The sequence below is a fragment of the Aspergillus viridinutans genome (genome assembly GCF_018404265.1).
Source record: "Aspergillus viridinutans IFM 47045 DNA, scaffold_12, whole genome shotgun sequence".
NCBI lineage: Eukaryota > Fungi > Ascomycota > Eurotiomycetes > Eurotiales > Aspergillaceae > Aspergillus > Aspergillus viridinutans.
The window spans coordinates 159,271-182,252 of record NW_025091228.1 but is presented as its reverse complement, the minus strand read 5'-3'; the positions used below and the strand labels follow the sequence as shown (position 1 = coordinate 182,252).

Here is a 22,982-nt window from a genome sequence, read left to right as displayed (position 1 = left end):
GATGTCGTCTCTTGTCCCCATCTAAGCTACCTGGCCTCGGTGAACCGTGTACTTTTTCCCCATGCACCATAGATTGACGTCTTCTTTTCTAAAATGAATCGGATTAGTAGAATGAATGGATGACAATGTCCTTGTCCGGTGGATCCGCTTGCTGCCAAGAGCCAACGTTGACTGTCGATCCATCTGGTCTGGTCTCTCTCTGGACGGCCTGCAACTGCAAGATAGGTACTTGCTACCGCTAACCTTACCTATGTATGGTATGGACCAAGGTACCTTTCCTGTCTAGTTGGATGCTACACTGCCTGTTATTCCTGCGGCTGTACAAACGCATTCGTCATGCTTGTGTATTCTTTGCAGCTTCTGGCTCATGGCAGCGCGTCTCATTTCTCTCTCTAGCTCAACGATGGATCTTAATATTCCCCCCACCGGCCCCTTCTTGTTTATTCCTTTTTGTTTCTTCAGGAGAAAGTTTGGGCTTAATTCGTGATTGTCCTTCGTCGTGTTATCGTTGTTATGGGTGATACCCTTCTCTGACCTTCGTTGTTTGACCTTCTATCTTCTATTCAACTACCTTGATTCCAATCCTGTTGTATCTATCTCGATCCTGCGTATGCTTTGCCGCATGAACCTGCTTTTATATCCCAAGCTCCAGACATACTCGACTTCTGCCCTTGATTGGTCACTTCCTTTCATCATTGTTGTTTCTTTGACAGCCAAACTAATACGGCGATCTTTCGATCGCAGTGGGCCTAGCATTGTCTCGACGGGTGTACGCCAGTTTCAAGGCAGTCCCCCTGACATCGCGCGCTTGCAAGAAGAGGGATCGGGGACCTTTTGTCCTCCTCATAGTTTCGCACTTTCACTGGCCGCATCTGCTGTGCGACAGGAAACTCTCAAATCTGGTCCAGAATACCCAGCTTGGTTGGCCGTTCTGTCTGCGTTTCCTATCTATTCCAGGTCCTGGACTCCTGAAGATCAAGTCCGATCGGCGCCAATCTCCTGTTATATTGATTTGCTGTCACAATTACAACATAATCGGTTTGATAATCTCCGAAAACAGGTATAGGACTATAGGTACCTGGAACATCGGTCTTGATATTTGAAGCCTTTGCTCAAACAAACAATTCATGTCCTTCATACGACATCTTTGAGCCTGGGAAGTCATTCCCAGCCAGAACTGCTCTCAATCTCATTCACCAAGTCATGGGAAGCTCCCACTCTGTTCAGAGCAAAGATGAGCGTCGCCGCTCCAACCGTCTCTCTAAACCTCCGGCAAAAAATGCGACCATAAGCCCCACAAGCGCAATTTCGCCTTGTCAACCTTCAGCGGTCACTACCGACGCCCTTCCCTGGCAGAACCCATGGACTGGGACCACGATCCCTGTTAGTCCATCGGTTCAATATCATCGCGCGCAGAGGTCGCAGTCGTTTCCGTCTCGTCCTCCCCAGTCTGACGCGCCGTGGGGTCTTGCGAACGAGGTCAACGAGAGCTGTGTCGTCTTTGAGGAAACAGACGAGTCGTCTCCTCAGTCCCCATGCACGGACTTAGGTTCCCCGGTCTCTTTGAGCAGGCGAACCTCTGCTCGACCTTCTAGACAGGCCCTTTTGCGACCAGCAACACTGCATAGCAGCCACCATTTGTCATACGTCCAATCTGTGCACCCAACCAGGTCCTACTCAATGCACACACTTCCGGGCAAAGCCCAAGGCTGCATGCATGATCGAGCCTTTGAAGAGGCAGCCTCTTCCAACACGCATTTCATGGTGGACAATCAAGGGTTTTCCTTGATGCGCCGAAGATCCCTTCTCACGAAACCTGGAGTTGCCACAAGACGATCTGTGAAAGGGGCCATCGGAAGGCTTCCACCTTCGATCGACCAGGGATACGGGCATTCTTTCAGTCATGTGGATTCTCAACTTAGAGATCAGGAGGTCGTCTGTACGCAATGGCCTACCCAGGTCCGACCACCTACTCCGAGCGATTCAGAGTACACACATCTGGGCAATCTCAAGCTCGGATCACTGCGAGTTGTAAATGGCTCGGCATCGCCGAGCCCAAGTGACCGATTTCGATTAGATGAGGCGCAAACTTCGGCCCCTGAAGCCGACGAGAACGCTGTGCAGTCAGCAGCATCATGGCGCAACCCAGATGTAGGTCAAAACAATGAAGACGCAAGCCCTACCTCGGAATCGCCAGAAAACGCCACCTTGCGCTCTGTCCGTCGAGTAGTGGAAGAGTGTCTACACGATGCGTCAGAAGGGCAACCTATCAAGAAGCCGCTCGCGTCATTGTTGAGAATCCCGTCGCTGCCCGACTCGAAGAAACCCGATGACTTTCCCGCCAGTCCTTTCTCATTCGAGAAGTCGCCTATAAGTATATACCCTCACTGTCAAGACCCGTATCTGTTCTCCAAGGAAATAGACGACGAGGGCATATCAGTTGCGGACGATGGAGAAATCTTTGACCACCAAGGGATGTCAACTGCCCCAGAGAAACCCGGCACAATGAGATCACCGAGATTCCACAGAAAAGCTGATAGCGGCTACAGTTCTGCAACCTCGGTTCGGTCTCTGCAGGACGGTCGTTCTCGAGCCTCTATAGATTCCCAAGCATCAAGACGTTCTCCGGTCTATCACCCTTTCGCTCTTGGTGACACCACGAAGACTTTCCAAATTCAGGAGGAACCAGACAATCAGCTTGTAATGCGCCGCCATGTGAGCCTTCAGGGCCACAGGGCGAGTTTTATGGCTGAAGCGAGCACAGGTACAATGTGCCATGAACCTCAAGAAACATCCTCTCGCAGTAGAAGCTCGTCGTACTCCTTTCCACAGAATCCCAATCGCACCCACTTTCGAACTCATTACTGTGCGCAGTTGCGCAACACTGAGCCGATTGCCAACCGCACGCCTCACTCATCGATACTTCAGATGGAACACTCCGACCTGGAAGCGGCAAGGGGTGTTCAAGATAAAGAACACACTGCTCAGCCCAGTGACCCGCGTGATCCATCCTGTCACTCCCAATTGGACCACACAAAGGAGGCCGTCGACAACATCAGATTCCAGAGCAAGAGGCTACTCAGGTCAGCATCTGAAAGTAACTTCGCCCATGATAGGGGCTCCAGATCCGCAAGCACTCGAGCTACGTGCCCAAAAAGAAAGGCAGTGGGCAGGATATGGTCGCAACGACCGGGAATCGAGGCCCCGCCTTTGCCTGTGTCTCCTATTTCAGACACTTTCGGAAGCTCAGCGCACCAAAACCACAGTGCCTGCGCATCGGAACCAGCACGCGGTAGAGGCCAAAGCCGGGGCATCGAGCTCCAGCACCGAAGATGGCCGATGGCTAAACCGCACGCCCAGAAACGTTCCGACATCTACCTGGCAACATCCCCGTTCATTTTCACTTGACTCGCCATCCTATCCTAAGCGCGCGTCGTTTCTCGATCCATCTTTCTCTTATATCTTTTTCATTTCATGAGTTTCTTTTAACCTGTTCGACTTTCTATCGACGATCTGACTCTAGACGTCTTTCATTCCTCGGCTCTCATCTCGTACGAAGCATTACCCGTTTATGTTTTTATTAGTTTTCTTCTGTAGTTTGGTATCCTGGGAGGCATACGGCGCTTCCACGATCTTTTCTGCTTTTTAAACGTCCGTTCCCAGTCATATCCAGCGTTGCATTTGCTTGAGCATTTGACATTACCGGATCAAAGTCGATGGCGTTGGGCGAAAGTCTGTTTTCTTTCTTCCTCTCACGACTATCTTTTTTTTTTTTTTTTCCTTTTTCTTCAGTTATGCGTCTCTGCCAAGATGCAAGACACGAAGAACCGCTATCCTGGAGCGTCACAACGGCCGGTGAATCATGGCCTGAAATTTGAGATACCCGGATTTATGGGGAACTTCTTGCGTCAACGTACAATGTGGCGGTGAAGCATTTGTTCCCAATGTCAACAATACATAAAGGAAGTTGTATGATGTATGATTAGTGTTGAGTGGATTTACAGAAGCCACATGCAAATCTAAATTCAGAGTCAAAGTGTGTGAAAACCGATGGCCTCCATACTAAATGATCTTAAAAACATAATAGATATTTTGTGAAGGCCCCTGGATTGGATTTACGGGATGATTGCGAGGATCGCATTGGATCTATCTGAATCCTGCAGAATCACCTGGACAGGACGATGAGCCCCATGGTAGAAATTGCTAATGCCTCCTACTGCACAGGTTGTGGATAGGCTTGGTGAGTGTTACATATCCTCATGACATACATACCTTCTAGAACCCAGTGAGCAAGTTTACTGACGTTGGTACAGAGTATAAAGAACAAACCATGGCTTCTGGATACCTAATATGCATAGATCTGCACCGTTTGTTATTGGTGGTTCTTATAAACCTCTATCTTTCTCAACCACAGCGGTCGCCCCAATCGCAATCCTCGAACAAAGATTGAGGATGTAACTTAGTGGACAAAATAGTTAGAGTATGCAAGGCCGGCTAGTGATAATTTAGCAGAGCTGGATTTCATAGTTACTTTACTGTAGCATGTGCCTACTGGAAAATAGTTAATCAAGAATATTCATTCATAGAATTATGAAGATACCATAACTATCATTCATCCAGGACATTAAGTAGTATTGGAGGATGAAAACATCCAAGCCGGCATTTATACGTCTGCATTGTGCACAAGACATAATCGAAAAAAGCATCAATCATTGCATATCGTCGTTAGGCCAGCCAAAGACGTCGGACGAGTACAGGCGCATTCGAAGCAGGAAACACGTCATGAGAAAACCGCGAACGTAGAGTTGTCGCTGATTGTCTGTTTTACTCAACGCGGATTTTCTTCAACTTTGGCGCCGCCTCCTTCGGAACAACTATCGAGAGGATTCCGTTTCTCAGACTTGCCTTGACGGCATCTTGGTCGATTCTGGTTGGGAAGGCAAAGGTTCGTTGGAACTCGCCAATTGAGCGTTCAGAGACCCAGAACTTGTAGTTTGTCTGCATCTCTGAATTTGTAACAGACTGCTCAGCTGGCTTAGCTGGCGATGAGGAGGCAGTGCCCTCTTCAGTCTCGTCTTCAACTGTAGGTTGGCGGGACTTTGTGGATGAGCTGTCGTCCCCCGTCTCGGTAGCGGTGTTGTCGTAGTTGCGTTCTACGTGACCCTTGATCACAAGAGTCTGTGGGTCACTGAACTCGATCTCGATGTCGCTCTGGTTGACGCCGGGAAGTTCTCCGTCGAGACGATATCCATCTGGGAACTCGCACACATCGAACTTGGGTGCGAATGTCCGGACAGGTGTGACCTTGCTCTTTGGGCGATAGGTACGATGAGCATCGTAGTCATCCAAGAGCTGGAACAAGGGAGCCAGGTCGGTCGAAAAGCGTGGGAATGCCATGTTTGGTAGTAGTAGGACAAACAAGTAGTGTTGTGTTATTCCAGAAAATTGCAACTGGTGGCTAAGAGCGACAACGAAGGTAGCTTGAAGAATGTATTAGGATCTTGCTTTGTGTTCAACAATGTTTATCTGTAATCTGATGCTCTGCATTCAAGAGGCTTTGAGTGACTATTTTATAATGGTCGAATGCTATTCTAGAAAGCACTGGTATCTCCATGTTGTCGAGACGTAATGGGTGTCTAGAAGCTACCGGCATTTCCTGGCTGTCGATGCGACGACTCGAATTCTCGAGCTGCCTCTCGAGGTTTCGCGGATGAATTGATGGAATTGCCTCGGAAGATGCGAGAACCTTCGACGTTCAGATAAGTCACGTGATCTGCGCGAGATTCTTGATGCATCGGAGCAGGCTGTCCTAATCCAATGACGCCGATCGTACATTTGCATCGTCATGGTCGTTGGTAGTTTGCTTTGAGGATAGCCGGGGAGATCGATGCTTCTGATTGTTGATCGCGAACATTTCATAGCTGAACGCGCGCCGCGATTACCGGATGTTTCGGATACCAGGGGATGAATACATCTCAAGCTGCCTGTTCCCTTTGCGCAGTAGATATTCTATGGCACTAAAGTCCTTCTTGCTGACAGACATGTTCTTTCGAAACTCTGCTCTGTGGGGGAGTTAGCGGATTTATTGGACTCGGGATTGCGTGCATTCAAGATCTCTGTCAAACACACTGCTAGAATCTCTTCTTGATATACCTTGTGTACGCTTTGAAATTGCTCCTTGTTTCCTACAGTATCCGTTCAATCAGCCAAGAAGAATGCTATATTGGCGGGTTCATCATGTAGCCTAGTCACTCAGTCATATAAAGTGTGCTTTAAGGAGGAGACTCACTGAAGGCTTTTTCCTGATTTCTCTCAGACACTTTCTATAGAGGGACAGGACCTCCCTCTGAAGACCTGATAGACGGGCCATCGGTTCAGATGGCGTATTATAATTTGACTGGAGAGCTTAGTACGGACAGTCCTAGTCTGATGTTCGAACGAAGTTGAGTCATGAATGTTGGTTGTCCTCGAGAACCTGGTTTTGACGATCAAGCGGCCATTGGCCCCCGAAGATAGTTCCGGATGAAAGCTTAGCATCTCCAAATTCCTTGAATACACCTCGGAACAAAAAGCAAGATCAGACCACACACTGGGGCAATACTCGAAGAGTTGCGGCCAAACAGGCACGGAAATGTGAAATTGTGAATGAATCCCCAACAACCCTACATAATATTACAGAGAGCAAATCCGAATGTTTAGCAACTATCTAGTCTATAGTCCAGATTTCCGACCTCCGCCGGTCTGGGGACGGGGGAAGCGGCTACTACCTTAGGTAGCTCCTGTTCCGGCCGAGAAACCATGTGCCGAGTATATATATTCTAACTCTAGATAGTCTATCTCCGAACTAGACCAACTATCCCACTTCGTACCTGTTTACGTACTCTGCATGCTAAGTGTATATACCCGCCTATCTATAAGATCCAATTGATACACCTGGTTCCTATGACCAATTGAAGACGTCAACATGTCTACGTTTTCTGTAAGTATGGCGCATTTGCCATCTGTCCTATCTTACAGCTACATACGAAGACCAGCCTTCTTTCCCTTCACTTCACTGGCAGGACAGCAATTGCTTCCCTTATTTCATAATAGCCCAATCCCGTAGTAGAACTGAATGGTCGTTCAATGCTTATCCATATGGCTATTCTCCGGACAGCGACTCATTCGATTCTTGGCCAAAGACGGCCATGTTTACTACGGTGATGCCATTCTCCCGGCGGGCGTCAGCGACCTTGCCAAAGTGACCAAGGCAAAGGTGATCCAAGGTGACATCTTCGGTCAGCACTGTGTCACAGACAAGGTCTCCGAGGTTAAGATGCTTCTTGCGCCTCTGGCCAGGAAAGATATTAGGACGGTCCGCTGCCTGGGTTTGAACTATGAGCAACATGCGAAAGAGTCCAACCTCCCCATCCCAAAATATCCCGTTCTATTCTACAAACCCATCACGTCCATCGCGGGCCCCACACATATCATTCCGATATCTACTATGGCGCAAGAAGGCGAAGGTCTCGACTACGAATGTGAACTCGTTATCGTCATCGGCAAGGAAGCCAAAGATGTCCCTGAGAACCGGGCTCTAGACCACGTGCTGGGCTACGCCGTGGGTAATGATGTCTCTCATCGGGATTGGCAGATCAAGCGAGGGGGCGGTCAATGGGGTCTTGGGAAAGGTTTCGATGGCTGGGCGCCGTTTGGACCAGGCATCGTGTCCTCGCGGCTGATCCGTGATCCCAACGCACTTCATATCTCGACGAAGCTCAATGGCCAGGTCGTTCAGTCTTCCTCTACTAAGGACATGATTTTCAGCGTTGCGAAGGTTGTGGCATTTTTGTCTCAAGGCACCACCCTGTTACCGGGGGATCTGATCTTCACCGGAACGTGAGTTTTTGCCTTACGATTTCATTATTTTCATTTCTTGATACACTATATGATTGAGGGAAGCTAACCTTTTGCCTAATTGCAGCCCGCAGGGCGTGGGCATGGGCCGAAAGCCCGCCCTTTGGCTGAAAGACGGTGATCAGGTTGAAGTGTCTCTCGAAGGAGTGGGATCATGCGTGAACCAAGTTGTCTTTGACAGGCCCTCTGCTAAGCTTTAAGGGGAACCATGTTCCCTCTAGGCTTCGATTACGACAGATCTGTAAATGACTTGCAAAGCTGAGTGAATAGCATAATTGAAATGTTAGATATCATCAGTGTTTCTAGAGATCGTTCAGGATGCTAGGCCCTTATCATAGCGTCATCCTCTTATGGACTCTATCACTCCAGTGAGTCTCAAGCGATGAACTCCCGTTCAAAAATCAGTTGACCTGAGCTCCGTATCCCCTGATGGATTCGGCGAATGCCCAGCTCTGCTTCTCAATCTTCTGGTCCTCATGCATCTCCACTCCTTCCTTCGTAATCACTGCCAACGAGAATTTGTCGAGACTCCGTGCATCTCTGTACCACAAAACTTTGAGACACTCTTTCAACGCCTTCACCGCCTCTTCCTTGGTGATCTCTTCAACAGGCCTTTCCTCGGGAAACAGTCGACGCAGGATCGGAACAGCGAGATGGGCACCGAATCCAGTAGCCAGGTGTGGGGCTGAAAATGTTGTTCCGAGCAAATCTGCAGAGCTCAAGAAAGGCTGGTTGTTACCGTCGAACCCAGCAACAAGGACTTGATTCCACAGTGGGTTGAACTCAGAACGTCGCTTGTAGAAAACCTTGGACAAGTAGGTATGCAGATTTTTCGCATTCAGCGTGTTGCCATGGGTCGAGTAATTCTCCCGGATGTCAATTGACTCCAAAAGGCGGTCGATATGCTGCATATCAGACACGTCACCACTGAATCCGATGACAGCAGATTCACCAAATACACGTAGACGCTTGACGTCGGAGAACCGAGCAAGAGAGCCATACGATGCTATCGACAGGATCTTCGGTCAGTTGTGTGTATGCCGCAAAGCAGATCTCCCCTTCTACGTACCCAAATTATCGGCGGCGATTGCAACTCCTCCATTGAACTTGACCGCTACTACCGACGTGCCCGTCACAGCCGGAGACTGTGTATGTGACTTGAGGCCAGAAGTCTGAAGGTATGACGGATTGTAAGGTCCATATACATCGTCTCTTGGCTTTTGAGAAGGAGACTTATTAGTACTACAATAAGAACTGGGGGAATGGGGTACTCACTCGGCCCCAGGCTTCAGGAAAATGATTCATGATGAAAGCTACACTTGAGCGTTTCGTGGAGAGGGTACGAGCTAAATTCAGTCGAGGTGGAATGAATGTAAATGGAGCAAGAAGAGGTGCGCAGCTTATTTAGCAGGAGTAAGGCGGTTAGACAGTTATCAGGAATGCGATGATGCAGGGTTCGGTCGAGCTAGGCAGGAGAGCTTACGGAGCTCTGGTTACGTTAGCGCCTTATGTCACCCGCCATTGGACATGGCCACGCGCCTAGACGTTGAATTCCTCAATACTATAACAGCGTCACTCCATACAAAGCATGTTGTCCTCACCATAAATGCCATTAAAATCATGAGATCAAAAGAGAGTTTGATAAACATGATAGGATAGTGGATATATCTCTATGAACCAATTCGCATATGTGTAGGATTCCTGGAAGAATCTTAGATGATCCGCTGATCTCTTCCTAGCTACTTTTTCAATGCAAAGTACTCTGGATTTTTGAAAAGTTTATGCTTTTCCCAATTGCTTCTACATATCTATACACAGATAGGTCACGTAATGCTGGAGTCCATGGTGACGGAAGGCACGAAATCAATGGTTTCCCTCTGTCCCGTACGCCTCCTTTCTTCGAACTCGTAGTTACTTTCTTTCTGTGACTTCAACAGTTCCTCCTTGTAACCCCAACTCGGTAAACCAGTGGGATTCCACAACTCAGCAGGCAAAGAAGTATTGTATTGCGCTTGCTCGTCAATCCCTGCATGATCCATCAACTTTCGTAGGAGACTGGGGTTTCTGAGTGACGATGAATTTGCTAACTTCTCATTAAAATGTGTACCTTGCTTTTTCAATGAGAGAAAATGGGCAAACTTCGCATTAGCCATGGGCTCCGGTGAACCAGGCGGAGACGGGGGAATGTCCAGATTCGCCACGGGAGGTAGAGTTAGATCATGAATCAATGTGCGTGCTGCTGAGGTAGGGGACAATTGCGCATCAATTGGAAGTTTGTCTGCGGAAGACGGCGCTTCATCGTGTAGCGGTCCCATAATGGGTCCACTAAGTGCCTTGAGAGGAGCTTCATTTGTTAGATTATGGTTGTTGGTGTTTCCCGTTTGAGCTATATCGTAACATTAGGCTTTGCTCCAGCTAGAGAATACCCGGGAGAAGACGGAGGCTTACTTATACGACCTGTGGTCTTTGATGCTTTAGTTCCCTGGTCATTGTGCTGGATCTGAAATTCAATATTAGCGAACGGATATCAGACTAGCAATCCAAAGCCTATACATTCGGCGTTGGTGAAGAATGTCTGGGTTCACCCTCATCCTCGCTACTGCTTTGATATCCGCCGAGACCCAGCAAGCTCGTCATTCTTCAAGGAGTGTAGGGATGCTGTTCAAGAGGCTCCTTAACCGGCTGTTTCTTACCGGTGCACAGGATTAAACCCTTCACCGAATAAATCAATTCAGAGAGGATACTTGCGACTCAAATTAGCAAAAGCTATGTTTGATTATTTCCGGTGTTCATTATTATGTTCCAGTTTAACCAACTCAAGCAAATCAGCCACATCAAGCCACCTGTGGCGGAAGCTATGGAATTAGCTAAGCAGAAGGCAGCTACAGCATCGCGTCAGATACCTTAATACTTAATGACCAACCTTCATCCTCACCACAACCACACTCACCCTCAAGATCGCACAACTTACGATACAGCAGCCATTGTGTCCATAAGATCATACATCTGACCTTCTTTCGCTTTCGCATTCATTAAGCCAATTCTCAACGAAGATGGCCTCGATCATGGCTCACGACCCTCAAAGTGAGGCCATCGGATATTCCTTTGCTCAACCAAGCAGCGCCGCAGTCAGAGAACACTCATTCTACCCGTATGTAACAGGATCATGCTAAATGATTATCTGAACCATCACTGACTTCTTATCTAAGATATACCGACAATGGCGGCTCTACCCTGGGTATCACAGGTTCCGATTTTGCGATTCTAGCGGGTGACACTCGTTCTGTTGCGGGTTACAACATTAATTCTCGCTACGTTCCAAAGGTTTTCAAGATTGGAGGTGATGCTGAGACAGGGGAGGGTGCCAACATTTTGCTCTCGGTCGTGGGTTTCGCCGCAGATGGCCAAGCACTCAAGGAGCGGCTAGATGCGGTGGTAAAGATGTACAAGTACCAGCATGGAAAGCCCATGTCTGTACGAGCTTGTGCTCAGCGGCTATCGACTATTCTTTACCAGAAGCGATTCTTTCCTTACTATGTCCATGCGATCCTCGCAGGCTTGGACGAGGAAGGTAAAGGGGCGCTGTACAGCTACGATCCAGTAGGCTCGTACGAAAGGGAGCAATGCCGAGCAGCTGGGTCGGCAGCGAGCTTGATCATGCCATTCTTGGACAATCAAGTTAATTTCAAGAATCAGTACATCCCAGGCAGCGGGGAAGGGCATGCCCTTGAGCCGAAGAAGGCGGAGCCATTACCAAGGGCGACGGTCGAACAACTAGTTCGGGACGCATTCACTAGTGCTGTTGAGAGGCATATCGAAGTTGGAGATGGATTACAGATGATGGTGATCACCCAGAGTGGGATAGAGGAGATCTATACACCTTTGAAGAAAGACTAGAGGGGTTACTGTACCCTCACTTGTTTGTTCTGTTTTACTCATAACAGTCCATCCAAATATGTCATGACAGCATGAGAGGGCATATCTTTGCTTGGGACAACTTTTTTTATAAACATCACATCAAATGTATCGCATTCGAACACTGGCTACCATAACCCTAAACGCCTATGTCATGCCAAGTAAAGTTGTCGTCAAACCGAAGAAGAAAATAACAAAAGAATCGAATATAGGTATCAAAATCGCTCCTTCATGCGAGACGCCACTTTACGCAAGTTTCCATACACCTTACCCTATTATGTATTAGCAGTTGCTCTTGAGACGGGAAATATGACGCAACACGACTTACCGGAGGACTACCCAAGATTAGAGAAACAATGGCTTCTTGGGCGATCCCCAAATCTCTAAATCTGCCCAAAATGGTAACTTTCGTACCCTGAAGCACAACCCGTGTTCGGCTTGCGTTTTCGATGGCAAACTTGGTCTTCCCATCCTTGCCCGCAATTCGCCCAATAGCGCGACTGAGATGTTCTCCGTTCAACGAAGCCTTGACATCACGGATCTCAAATGAGCGAATATACAGGTCGTCAAGCCTCAATAAGGCAATGGCATCGTCGACATCAAATCCAAGGGTGAACGCCTTTACGAAATCTTCGCCTTTCTGTAACGCTCCCGTGTCGGTGGTAAATTTAGAGGTACGCAGTTCGACCGCTCGGTTCTTGATGTTCATTCGCACTTGTAGTTTGAGATGCTCAACCAGGGGCGGGTAGATCTTGGGCCAATTCGCCTTTAAGGGCGTCATACGGTGAGGAGGAACTGGCACCTTTCGAGTTTCAACTCGCAGCACGGTCCCGGCATCCGCTATTGGTGTAAACACTGGTCGGCTTTCTTCATCAATGCGCATGTTGCTGTCCTGGGTAGACTCGACGGGAATCAGAGATGATGCTACCGCTTCTACCTGGCCGGATGCTTGTGCATCTATCAAAATCTCATCGTCTTGCTCTTGAGACTGTTAGGCGAATGTACAGATCGAGTCAGTGACTGAACAAACCTGAAGAAAAAGCCAAAGATGGCTCTTCGGCCGAGAGTGGCTCATCAGACTTTCGAAGAAGCGCTGTCGGTGCTGGCATTCTCGTCGTCTATCTATCGCTATCTCAAGTATTGAATCTCTGTAGATAGGATTAGATAGGATTCGCAGACGATCACTTGAGGGGCTTGTTATCGCAAATTTTATGGGCAGTGGTAGGGAAATGTTGCATGTGGGTCGTGGATTTTTTAGTTGCAAACGAGACAAACATCTGGTGTGCGGGATGATTTCATGGAAAGATTCACGTCTGGGCAGGCGAGAAGCTTCTCAAAATGTGTCATATTTACATCTCTACTTTTCATTGTGGAACTTAAGTCCAAGTATTTCCCACCTTATTTTGCTTCTAACCTTTGCAGCCTTTTATACTACGGAGGTTATTTCTACATCCTGTTTCTGTGGACTGACTTCTTATAAGAAAATGTTCAGAATGTGACGGGAATCATGTCCTTCAACTTCGGACGCAGGCTGTACACCAGTATCTGGGACACAGCTCATCCTCTGCTTGGGCGTGAGCTCCGGAACAGCCGCATGACCTTTTTCTTCGAGTCACCGAAAACAGCAAATTGGTTCCGAAGATTTCTTTTCAATGCCCATGTGCGGAAGATATCGTCATTGCCGCCGCGGACGAGACATATTACCAAGCGCTTTGCATCTGGTGGCTTTCTTATGCTCGGGGTTTCCCCAAGTCCATGTGCAGTAGAGGCTGGGACATCTTGCGCAATTGGCCCTGAAAAATTCATCACGCAAAGTCACTTACTCGATAGGAAATTTGTTTGCGCGTCCCTATACACATGGAAAAGAGGTTTGCACACAAACAGGGATGATGGGTCAAAGTCAGAGCACCCGAATGAGCCGCTTGGTAATGATAAGAATACTTCTCCCTCTCCGTCTCGGGAAACTGCGCATAGCGATGCTCGGTCTGGGAATTTGAAGTTAAAAGAGGAGCACTTTGAGGGATTCACAAGCCGGCACATCATGAACCGTCTGCCCCACATGTCACATTTGCATCGGCCTACGAAAGAAGAACTGCTAGCTGCAGCCAATGGCTTTTGGTCTCGTTTGAAAGTACGATTCAAGTGGTTCTCTATCCGTAGCGTTCGTCCCTTCAATTTTGACGAGATTACTGCACTCTTTTCATGGGTCCTGCTGGGTCATGTTGTATGGATCGTCCTAGGGACCACCACGTTCGTTTCGCTGCTGATAATCGCGATAAATACGGTGTTGGCACAAGGTATGTGTCAAGGCATTGACTGACGGTCTAACTCGATCTATATGTGCTAACACTTATAAGAAACACTGGCAGGGTGGGTGGGCAATTACCTCACCAAATCATCGGGAGTGAAGGTTGTCTTTGAATCCGCCATTGTTCCTAAATGGAGGGACGGCGTCATAACGTTCAAAAACGTGTTCGTCTCAAGACGACCGGGACAGGGAACAGGACACGTCAGTAAGGGTTCGTCGAAGACTGCAGCTGCCGTGGCTGCCGCTGCCGCCCTGAGCGGAATCTCTAGCCCTGAGCCATTTGCGGATCAGCAATCGATACCCGATGAGGAGGATACGAATTACACGCAGTTTGACGTGTCCATTGAAACAGTTAACGTTACATTGTCTTTCACAAAATGGATCAATGGAAAAGGGCTTCTGCGTGATGTCGAGGTCAAGGGAATTCGAGGAGTTGTCGACCGAAGATCTGTTCATTGGTCGGACGACCATTTGGATCCAAAATCTTATCGGCACGAACATAACCCTGGAGACTTTGAGATTGGCTCGTTCAAGATGAGCGATGTCCTTGTTACGGTCTACCAGCCGGGTAACTTCAGGCCTTTCTCTGTGAGTATATTCTCATGCGATCTTCCACAACTGAGAAAGCAATGGCTTCTCTATGACTTCATGTCGGCGAACATGATGACAGGGTCTTTCGACAATTCCTTGTTCACTATCCACCCGCGGCAAAGTCACAGCTTTGCGGGCGCCGAGATGGATAATAACGTTGAGGCGGATGGCAAACCCAGCCCATGGAAAAAGCACAGCAGGATACGCATCGATGGGCTAAACATCGATCATCTCAATCGGGGGGTACAAGGTCCCTTTTCCTGGATACATGAGGGAAGCGTTGATATCGTTGCCGACATAATGTTTCCGGCTGAAAATGATGAAAGTCTGGCGCAAGTAATGGCCGGCCTTTACGATCGGTTAGAAGCAACCGTCACATCCAACCAATATCATGAGTCAGACTCACGCCGTGAATCTGGAATGGACGATACTGCTTCGAGCGACGACAGACGCTTTTTAGTCACTGATCTGCGGCTTCAGTTGAACAATGTTAGGGCAGTGGTGCCTTTGTTTACCCGAGATCTTTCGTACATAAACAATGCGCTGATACGCCCCATTGTGGCCTACATCAATTCGAGGCGAACTTTCATTCCCATTCATTGCCGTCTTGTCAAACGACTTGCGGACTTTGACGGTAGTTGGACGACCTTTGACAGCGGGCTCATGGATGACCTTTCGGCCGCGGTAAGCCTTCCACGCGCGATTGGTATTTATACATACTGATTCATTTTGTTTTCTCTAGGTATATGATGCGTTTGCGCGGGATGTGGTTGATGATCAAGCGCGCAAACGGCGTTTCAAGAAGGTTGGCTTCTGGTCTCTTCAGCTGGCCGCTCAGGCAATATTCATGGGAATGGCTGGAAACATAGCATGATTTATGTATGTATCTTCTTATGTATTTCTATGGCGTTACACTGGGTTTCTGGGAAGGACGGCAGATCATTGCGGCACGGGGCGTTATAGAGACAATCCCCTCCATTTTCATATCAAGCCCTCGAAAGGTAGATCAGGCCTGTGTCTAGTTCTTCTCCCTGTTAAACACTTACTGTTTAGAGCAAACTCTTGCTTTCTCCTTTTTAGGACTTGTTTACTCTGTCTCTGTGTTGAGCTCTGAGCTTCTACAGCTATTAATGGCCAAGATTCTGAGAAAGGCACAGTCTAAGCATCAAAAAGAATTTACAGGTGCCGGTGTTGTTTCAGTAATGATGACCTTAGATGGTAGAAGATAACTTGCACAAAACGCAAGAGATGTCGTCCTCCCTTCTCCGTATCAGTGAATAGCAACAGAGTATGTCAAAGTTATAGAAGTCATTATAGAGTAATATGGCTCCCTTGCCCCAGAGCATGCCATAAATCATTTATAGGGTAACAATCATGATTAAAGCACCCCCATAATAATAATAAATCATTATCACTATTGCCCTAGATCTGACTAATTGCCAGACTAATACTTCTCAATGGATAGGCATTGTGCTATTTTCTTCTTTTGGGAAAGACCATGTCTTTATCATGTATCCCTAATTTCATCTGAGTGATGCCAGCCTGAGATATTTCAACACTGGCAACGCATTGAATACGACAAACTTAGCACACGGATACTAATTAAATGGAGCTTGATCAATAGCCATTCATTATTTGTCCTCAAGTGCGACCCCTGGCGCCAACCCCTAAGTCTTTGCCGACCGGCTTTCCTTAGTGTCGAATCATTATTTGCCCGGCTCCTCACCCTCCTCATGCTGACTTGAGCTTCGACTCCTTAACGAGCTCGCCATGTCGCAGCTTCGGCACGGCAGCGACAACAATCCCAGTCCCGACCAGCCATCTGCAGCGTACTCCGTTTCACCCAAGACGAGGGATGCAGAATTCCCACGTTCCCCGTTGACAGGAAATTTTATTCCTCGTGACTACTTAGTTGCGCGAGCCGACACCCAGCCCTTACGTCCTGGGGTTGTCGCTGTTACTGCCCCCCGCAAACCAACGCCCTCCCCCTTGAATACAAGTGACTGTTGTCGAGAAGACCGTCAAGACAATTTCAGCTTGTTACAGAGTCCTGTATCTCCTCGATCATCCGTTAAAACAGCTCCGCCGCCCAACCATTCTTCGACCAGCCGGATAGCCCATGCTGCATTTGCTGCATTGCCCTCAAAACCATCCGGTTCTGGCCAGAAGTCGACCACATCGTCGGCAGGCGATAGGGCGCGTGGTGACCTGAAACAGCATGGTAGAGGTATGACTGCGATAGAAAACGACATCGGAGCACGCAAATTATCGGATACAGGCGACTCGGTGCAGTCAACGACATCATCTCCAGTATCACTACTGGACTCCTTGCAATCAATGTCTGGGGACAGAACACCGGGGCACCGTATTATGCCCCGCACTTCATCAATTGATTCTGCAATCTCTTCTCTGTCGTCAGCATCTCAACACCATAAGTCGTCGTTCGATGCTAGCGCGGTCAGCCAAGCCGACATCGATCACCTTATAGCAACCGCGGGATCGCCCGAGGCTGTTATCATACACCTTCTGAAGGAGAAGCATCATGCAGCCTCTCAGAATGCGCAACTCTGGAGACTGGTGGACAAGCAGCGGACTTTGATACTTGGCCTGAATAAGGATCTTGAGCGTGCCTTGAAAGAGAAGGAGCGATATAAGAAAAATGCCAAAGAACTACAGAATTCTATACCTCCGGTGCCATCCAATAATGATCACATTGTTCAGTCTCGAGGTGCCGATAATGGGGCCATCCGTGTCAGTCATGATCTATCAAAGCAAGAACAGGCCCAGGGCGAATCATCAGAGGCGAAGAGCACGAATGTGGGCATGCAGGATCTCTGCGACAGCCCCGTTCTCGCCCCGAGGGCGAAAACAGATCGTCTGTCTCCTGCCGGACCAGGCTCTCCGCGCCTGAATACGACATTGACCACTGAGTTTGACAACGCGCGACCTGGACAAACAGAGGAGTTCGATCAGCAATTAAATTCGCAATCGCTCGCTTACTCGCGGAAAGAAATGTCAGCAGCGAGCCCAACTTCCTTGGCCAGTTCTAGCTCAGCTCTGAACGAGACCCTCCCAGCTGAGGATAGACAACAGAGACTTCCTCATCCTTCCCGCAAGCCTCCTCCTGCCCCACTGAAGCTGGGACAAGCACAGCCTGCAGCTATGGAGAACTCGGGCATTTATGATTCAGAATCCGATTACGAAGATATTCTTGAGGTCGACGAATTGCCGGTTGAGCGTGGTAGGCGGAAAACGAGGGATGACGATGATCGAGAACGGGAAGCAGCCCTTGACAGGGAAATGGGCGCTCTTAAGGCTACTGGAGAAGAGACACCACAAACATATCTTTCAGGCCAAACGTCTACCAGTGGACTGACACTCGGGATAACTAAGGACTCGTGGCAACCCATTTCGGCGTCCCCTCCAATTGAACATCAGGATTCTCTGACTTCTGTTCAAAGCCCTCGAAACATTCATGCGCCATCTTTGAACGATCAACCCGCATTCGCAGTGCCAAAAAGTCCGGGACTGCCTCTCAGCCCAAGACCAGAAGATCGCCCTATAGGCTCTCCCTTGCCCCGGATGCCCAGGGAAGTGCCAAACTCATTGGCACATCTGCCGATGTCTTCAGAGAATAGCCTCGCAGGGTTGGCCCTGTCCCCGCGCGCTACTCATCATCCAAATCCCTTTGCTCCCGGAGCTTCGATGCCTACTGATACTAGTCCTTCGCATATTGATGCTACCCACAAGCCTATTTCCACAATCAACCATGGCTCGAGAACGGACAATCCTCCGTCGCCCTGCCCTCCGGCCACCGGGATATATCAAGGCCTGATGTCGGAGGATTACCCCGGTCTACTTCTGCCCCCAAACGCTCTTCCTTTGATACGAGTGAAGGTCTCCTCGTCGCGACTTAGGCCTTCTAGAAACAGCTATATGGCACCAAAGCCTTCCGAAGAAGAGCCAGTATTCACCTTGGGTGTTTTTTCGCGGTCAGAGAACCTAGAACTTTGGCGCGTAGAGAAAGTCGTCGCGGCCCTCCCGCAGCTGGATCAACAGATAAGACAATCGTCTGCTTTGTGGATGAAACTGCCAGATAGATCGGTTTTCAGCGGTCATTCCCCTGCGAAAATCGACGCGAGACGTGCGGCCTTGAATTCCTACTTCGAAGCTCTGCTTGACACACCCGTAGACGAGAGAGCGGCATTAGCGATCTGCCAATTTCTCACTTTGGATGCAATCGAGCCGCGAGATGACGAGTCAAATTTGCTGAAGGGCAACAGTAAAGCGACCTCGGAAGCTTTGCCAGGTCAAGATGGAAAACCCCAAAAGGAAGGGTATTTGACAAAAAGGGGCAAGAATTTTGGCGGCTGGAAAGCACGATACTTCATACTCTATGGGCCTGAGTTGAAGTATTTTGAATCGCCAGGTGGTCCTCACCTCGGAACTATCAAGATTTTCAATGCTCAGATCGGCAAGCAATCGCAGCCCACAAATAACCCAAACAACCCTTTGTCCGGGGCCGAAGATGACTCTGAAAACCAATACCGACACGCCTTTCTCATATTGGAACCGAAAAGAAAAGACTCATCAGCACTCGTGAGGCACGTGCTCTGCGCTGAGAGCGATGAAGAAAGGGATGCTTGGGTCGAAGCACTCCTGGCGTATGTTGAGGGACAATCGGATAATGAGGGCACAGAGAACATGTCGCCGCAGAGTCAAGTTTCAACCCAAGCAAGACATGTCTCTCAATCAACCTCAAAATCTAAACTTTTCGCCGGTGGGAGCAAAAAGAGCGGCAAGGGAATAAACAACGCGGAGGTGGACTTGACCGATACTGTGCAAGGATTCAGTTATGATGATGCTGTTCCTGCTGAACCGCCTCTTCTGGGTCCTCCATCCGAAAAGCAACCACCGAGATCCCCCATGTTCCCATTAGAGGCAGCAGTGGAATCTTCGGATACAAACCCGGCTTTGGATCATGTTCAGCTCTCCTCTAAAGTGATATCTGGACCTACAAACGGTACAGTGATCCAGGATGCAGGGGCCTGGGGCAATAAAACCGTCACTAGCACCAAGGAGAAGAAGCGCAGCATCTGGGGTTTCCGCACAAGGTCATCGTATGATCTTGCCTCGCAGCTACAGGCGAGCCAAGAACCTTCGTCAGCTCAAGCACTCGTGAATCCTTCTACAGAAAGAAAAGACTTCGTCAGGCCTGTGTTCGGAATACCCTTGGCGGAGGCTGTGCAGCACTGCGCTCCGCAAGGTATTGACGTCGATTTACCAGCTGTTGTCTATCGCTGCATTGAGTATCTCAAAGCGAAGGGAGCAGCAGCAGAGGAAGGTATATTTCGATTAAGCGGTTCCAATGTGGTCGTCAAAGCGCTGAAGGAACGCTTCAATACTGAAGGGGATGTTGACTTCCTTGCTGGTGATGAGTACTATGATGTTCATGCTGTGGCCAGTCTTTTCAAGCAATATTTACGGGAGCTCCCCACAACTGTTCTTACTCGTGAACTACATCTGGATTTTCTGCGTGTGCTTGGTACGTGCAGTTTCCTTCCCTCTTTCCTTTCCACTTCGCTTTGAGGCGCTATACTAATCAAACCCTATTTTAGAATTGGATGAGCGGCAGAAGAAAATCCTGGCATTTAATTCACTTATTCACAGGCTCCCACGACCAAACCTGGCCTTATTACGGGCACTAGTTCAGTTTTTGATTATCATTGTCAACAACTCCGATGTGAACAAGATGACAATCAGAAATGTTGGCATTGTCTTTGCACCGACGCTCAACATTCCAGCCCCTGTTTTCTCCATGTTCCTCACAGACTTTGAGAGCATATTTGATAAAATGCCAGAAGGCCGGTTAGAACCAGTCGAGCTTAAAGTTGATCGTCCGGCGCTCCCAGAAGACATCCGCTCTCCACGCCATCAGATGTTCTCAGATTTGCCCACGCCTGCTTATAACCAAACAACATTTCGCAGACCCACAGAAGTGGCAGATGATTTACGGCATGACACAGGGTTTATTTCAATGCAGCCAAGTTATGAGCAATCGTCTCATAACCCAGTGGAACATTACAACCGGCAGCCGGATTCCCCAGCTATGAATAGAATGTTGGTGCCCAGCGTTGATAATTCCCGTTCTGCAAAGGCCAAGAGAAGGGAGAGCTCTATGTTGTTCATGGAATATAACCACCAAAGCTCAGGTCTCCCACCTATGCGCGATGATCAGAGTAAGCGTCCGTCGATTACGCCCGATTCAGCCTTCGTTTGCAAACTGACTTGAGAGAATCCAGGTGAATGATAAGACGATCATGTATCGAGTGGAATTCTGATTCCATGCATCTTGCCACACCATACCTCCTCCACCAAGGCACTGACTCGCCCTTCCCTGCCTTTGCATCTATATCCCCACCATTTTGCCTTCCTCTTCTTGCATATTATGTGCGTTTTATTCATCAATTATAACCTTGCATTATGTCTTTCTCTCATGATTAAGGTTAATGTCAATTACGATTTGGACGGACGTGGAATGATAATCACGAAGCCATACATACATACGACGGAGCTATATCCAGGCACTTAATGTTAATGTTAATTGTTCTCAAGGAATATATCTTGGCAGCGGTGGCCAAAGAGTCAGTGCCTTTATCATCCGATACAGACGTGTTTGGACACCATTTTGTGACTTTAGCTGTCCCAGTGCACACTTACATCAAGCAGTATCTATCTTGAGGGTTCCGAGCTTTGTATCAATGTGTACTTTATAACATTTTCCCCACAGTTTAAAAGTCATGGGTTATTACAATCGCCAATTCAGCTATTCTCCAATAGGATGGTGTACCTTGCGAAGTTCTATCGGAACAAGCAAATCAAGAAGGCAGACTACTATGGCTTGTCTATGAACGGTGGTGGTAGAGTTAACATTTAAAATCTTCTTGTCCGTTCACCCTTCCAGAAGCCCATCAATTCGCTGTTTTCGCTAATCCAATCCCTGACGCCGTCTACTACGGCTTTTGCCATCCCCTTATTCTTCATTTTTCCATCTGATGACAAAGCACTGCGAGTACGTCCTACGGCAGGAACATGCTCGCCTGTCGCGTACTCAGATCCCATACTTGGCAAGACATTTTCCCCTGCACTGAGACTAACAAAAAGGGCAAATGGAACTAGCCACACGCAGAGTCCAAAGTAAGAAGCCACCTCGGTGAAAGTTGGCATATCTTCGATATCAACTTCGTACGGCTGACGCCAGTTGGTGCCCACTCGTGATGAGGGTAGCGGCTTCGAAAAATGGCGGAACCAGAGCCAGTGATTCAAGCCGACGAGGACACACGATGAAATAAATAATGGATCAGACAGTTTGACGATTGGGAAACGTCGTAAATTGCTCGCGTACACGATGTGTGAGCCGATACTGACGATGGAGAGGAAGAAGGGAAATCCATCGAAGAGGAAGAGAAGAATCTGGATGACGATGATACTGTATATCAATCGAGTCAACACCCGACGTGCGAAGACTGTATGTTCTTCCACGAGCTCTGATAGATAGTATAGGCCCGATGCTAATGCGTAATTAGTTCAGATGTTCTGGGAACTGTTCCAGATTTCTCAAAGCTAGTTTAGGCTGGTTTTGCGAAACTGAAGCATCATCACCATGAGTTTCATTGTCGGGCTGCTTACCTATAGCTAGTGTTAGGAAAGTAAATCCTACAATGACCCCTAAGTAGCCGACAAGAGGTAGGATCCACATTTTAAGATAATAAGGCGATGAAGCCGGAAGTAGAACGTCTAGCTGTCCCTAGAATGGAATTGGAAACGAATCGACAAGAAGGAAGGGAGTCGAACGGGAAGCAAGAAAGCTCAAGAGGAGCTTATGGAACGTCAGTGCGTCTATAATATGTCGTGAAAGGATATATCGAATACAGCGTCTGGGCGTTATGGTGGCCAGTCATGTCTGGTATGTCTGGTAGTCTACAGTGGGCATCTACCTTATCCGAAAGTTGGACGCCTCCATCCACAACTGGATGGCTGCGCTTTGATGCCTCAGGCCTGGCGCTTGTAGTGGGCAAATCAGCCACCGTGCCGTCATCAGATAGGACAAATGGTGGATAAGAAAGAGAACCAAAAAGGGAAAAGGAAAAAAAAAATTTACCCTCCCCCCAGTAGCAAGATATTATTCAAAGAGCGAACGAGACAAAGGCAGCTTGGTTACCAAATAAACTTTCCAGCACAGTGCTGTTCACATTTATAATTGAAGATTCTC

At 48.3% G+C, this 22,982-nt stretch overlaps 10 protein-coding genes across 10 annotated transcripts; 5 read left to right on the top strand and 5 right to left on the bottom strand.

The window, feature by feature from the left end:
• Positions 1 to 1,203: 1,203 nt before the first annotated feature.
• Aspvir_002472 (uncharacterized protein) lies at positions 1,204 to 3,408 on the top strand (the record flags this gene model as incomplete). The annotated part of the gene is made up of 1 exon (XM_043274071.1): positions 1,204 to 3,408. The coding sequence occupies one exon, from the start codon at positions 1,204 to 1,206 to the stop codon at positions 3,406 to 3,408; it is 2,205 nt and encodes a 734-aa protein (XP_043130006.1).
• A 1,416-nt stretch (positions 3,409 to 4,824) lies between these two features.
• On the bottom strand, positions 4,825 to 5,397 carry Aspvir_002471 (Hsp20/alpha crystallin family protein; the record flags this gene model as incomplete). The annotated part of the gene is made up of 1 exon (XM_043274070.1): positions 4,825 to 5,397. The coding sequence occupies one exon, from the start codon at positions 5,395 to 5,397 to the stop codon at positions 4,825 to 4,827; it is 573 nt and encodes a 190-aa protein (XP_043130005.1).
• Positions 5,398 to 7,114: 1,717 nt separating this feature from the next.
• Aspvir_002470 (fumarylacetoacetate hydrolase family protein) lies at positions 7,115 to 8,096 on the top strand (the record flags this gene model as incomplete). The annotated part of the gene is made up of 2 exons (XM_043274069.1): positions 7,115 to 7,878; positions 7,964 to 8,096. 2 exons carry the CDS (start codon positions 7,115 to 7,117, stop codon positions 8,094 to 8,096), a joined length of 897 nt encoding a protein of 298 aa, XP_043130004.1.
• A 201-nt stretch (positions 8,097 to 8,297) lies between these two features.
• pre4 (proteasome core particle subunit beta 7) lies at positions 8,298 to 9,201 on the bottom strand (the record flags this gene model as incomplete). The annotated part of the gene is made up of 3 exons (XM_043274068.1): positions 8,298 to 8,902; positions 8,966 to 9,113; positions 9,172 to 9,201. The coding sequence occupies 3 exons, from the start codon at positions 9,199 to 9,201 to the stop codon at positions 8,298 to 8,300; spliced, it is 783 nt and encodes a 260-aa protein (XP_043130003.1).
• Positions 9,202 to 9,719: 518 nt separating this feature from the next.
• On the bottom strand, positions 9,720 to 10,533 carry Aspvir_002468 (HCNGP domain-containing protein; the record flags this gene model as incomplete). The annotated part of the gene is made up of 3 exons (XM_043274067.1): positions 9,720 to 10,282; positions 10,345 to 10,396; positions 10,450 to 10,533. The coding sequence occupies 3 exons, from the start codon at positions 10,531 to 10,533 to the stop codon at positions 9,720 to 9,722; spliced, it is 699 nt and encodes a 232-aa protein (XP_043130002.1).
• Positions 10,534 to 10,949: 416 nt separating this feature from the next.
• prs3 (proteasome core particle subunit beta 6) lies at positions 10,950 to 11,793 on the top strand (the record flags this gene model as incomplete). Its single annotated transcript, XM_043274066.1, has 2 exons — positions 10,950 to 11,047; positions 11,106 to 11,793. The coding sequence occupies 2 exons, from the start codon at positions 10,950 to 10,952 to the stop codon at positions 11,791 to 11,793; spliced, it is 786 nt and encodes a 261-aa protein (XP_043130001.1).
• A 233-nt stretch (positions 11,794 to 12,026) lies between these two features.
• Positions 12,027 to 12,920, bottom strand: Aspvir_002466 (pre-rRNA-processing protein PNO1; the record flags this gene model as incomplete). The annotated part of the gene is made up of 3 exons (XM_043274065.1): positions 12,027 to 12,083; positions 12,140 to 12,792; positions 12,842 to 12,920. 3 exons carry the CDS (start codon positions 12,918 to 12,920, stop codon positions 12,027 to 12,029), a joined length of 789 nt encoding a protein of 262 aa, XP_043130000.1.
• Positions 12,921 to 13,700: 780 nt separating this feature from the next.
• Aspvir_002465 (mitochondrial distribution and morphology protein) lies at positions 13,701 to 15,584 on the top strand (the record flags this gene model as incomplete). Its single annotated transcript, XM_043274064.1, is given in 4 exon segments — positions 13,701 to 13,704; positions 13,716 to 14,108; positions 14,169 to 15,394; positions 15,453 to 15,584. The coding sequence occupies 4 exon segments, from the start codon at positions 13,701 to 13,703 to the stop codon at positions 15,582 to 15,584; spliced, it is 1,755 nt and encodes a 584-aa protein (XP_043129999.1).
• An 896-nt stretch (positions 15,585 to 16,480) lies between these two features.
• Positions 16,481 to 21,002, top strand: Aspvir_002464 (GTPase-activating protein BEM3; the record flags this gene model as incomplete). Its single annotated transcript, XM_043274063.1, has 2 exons — positions 16,481 to 20,255; positions 20,329 to 21,002. 2 exons carry the CDS (start codon positions 16,481 to 16,483, stop codon positions 21,000 to 21,002), a joined length of 4,449 nt encoding a protein of 1,482 aa, XP_043129998.1.
• A 641-nt stretch (positions 21,003 to 21,643) lies between these two features.
• Positions 21,644 to 22,469, bottom strand: Aspvir_002463 (uncharacterized protein; the record flags this gene model as incomplete). The annotated part of the gene is made up of 2 exons (XM_043274062.1): positions 21,644 to 22,281; positions 22,400 to 22,469. 2 exons carry the CDS (start codon positions 22,467 to 22,469, stop codon positions 21,644 to 21,646), a joined length of 708 nt encoding a protein of 235 aa, XP_043129997.1.
• Between the last annotated feature and the right edge of the window lie 513 nt (positions 22,470 to 22,982).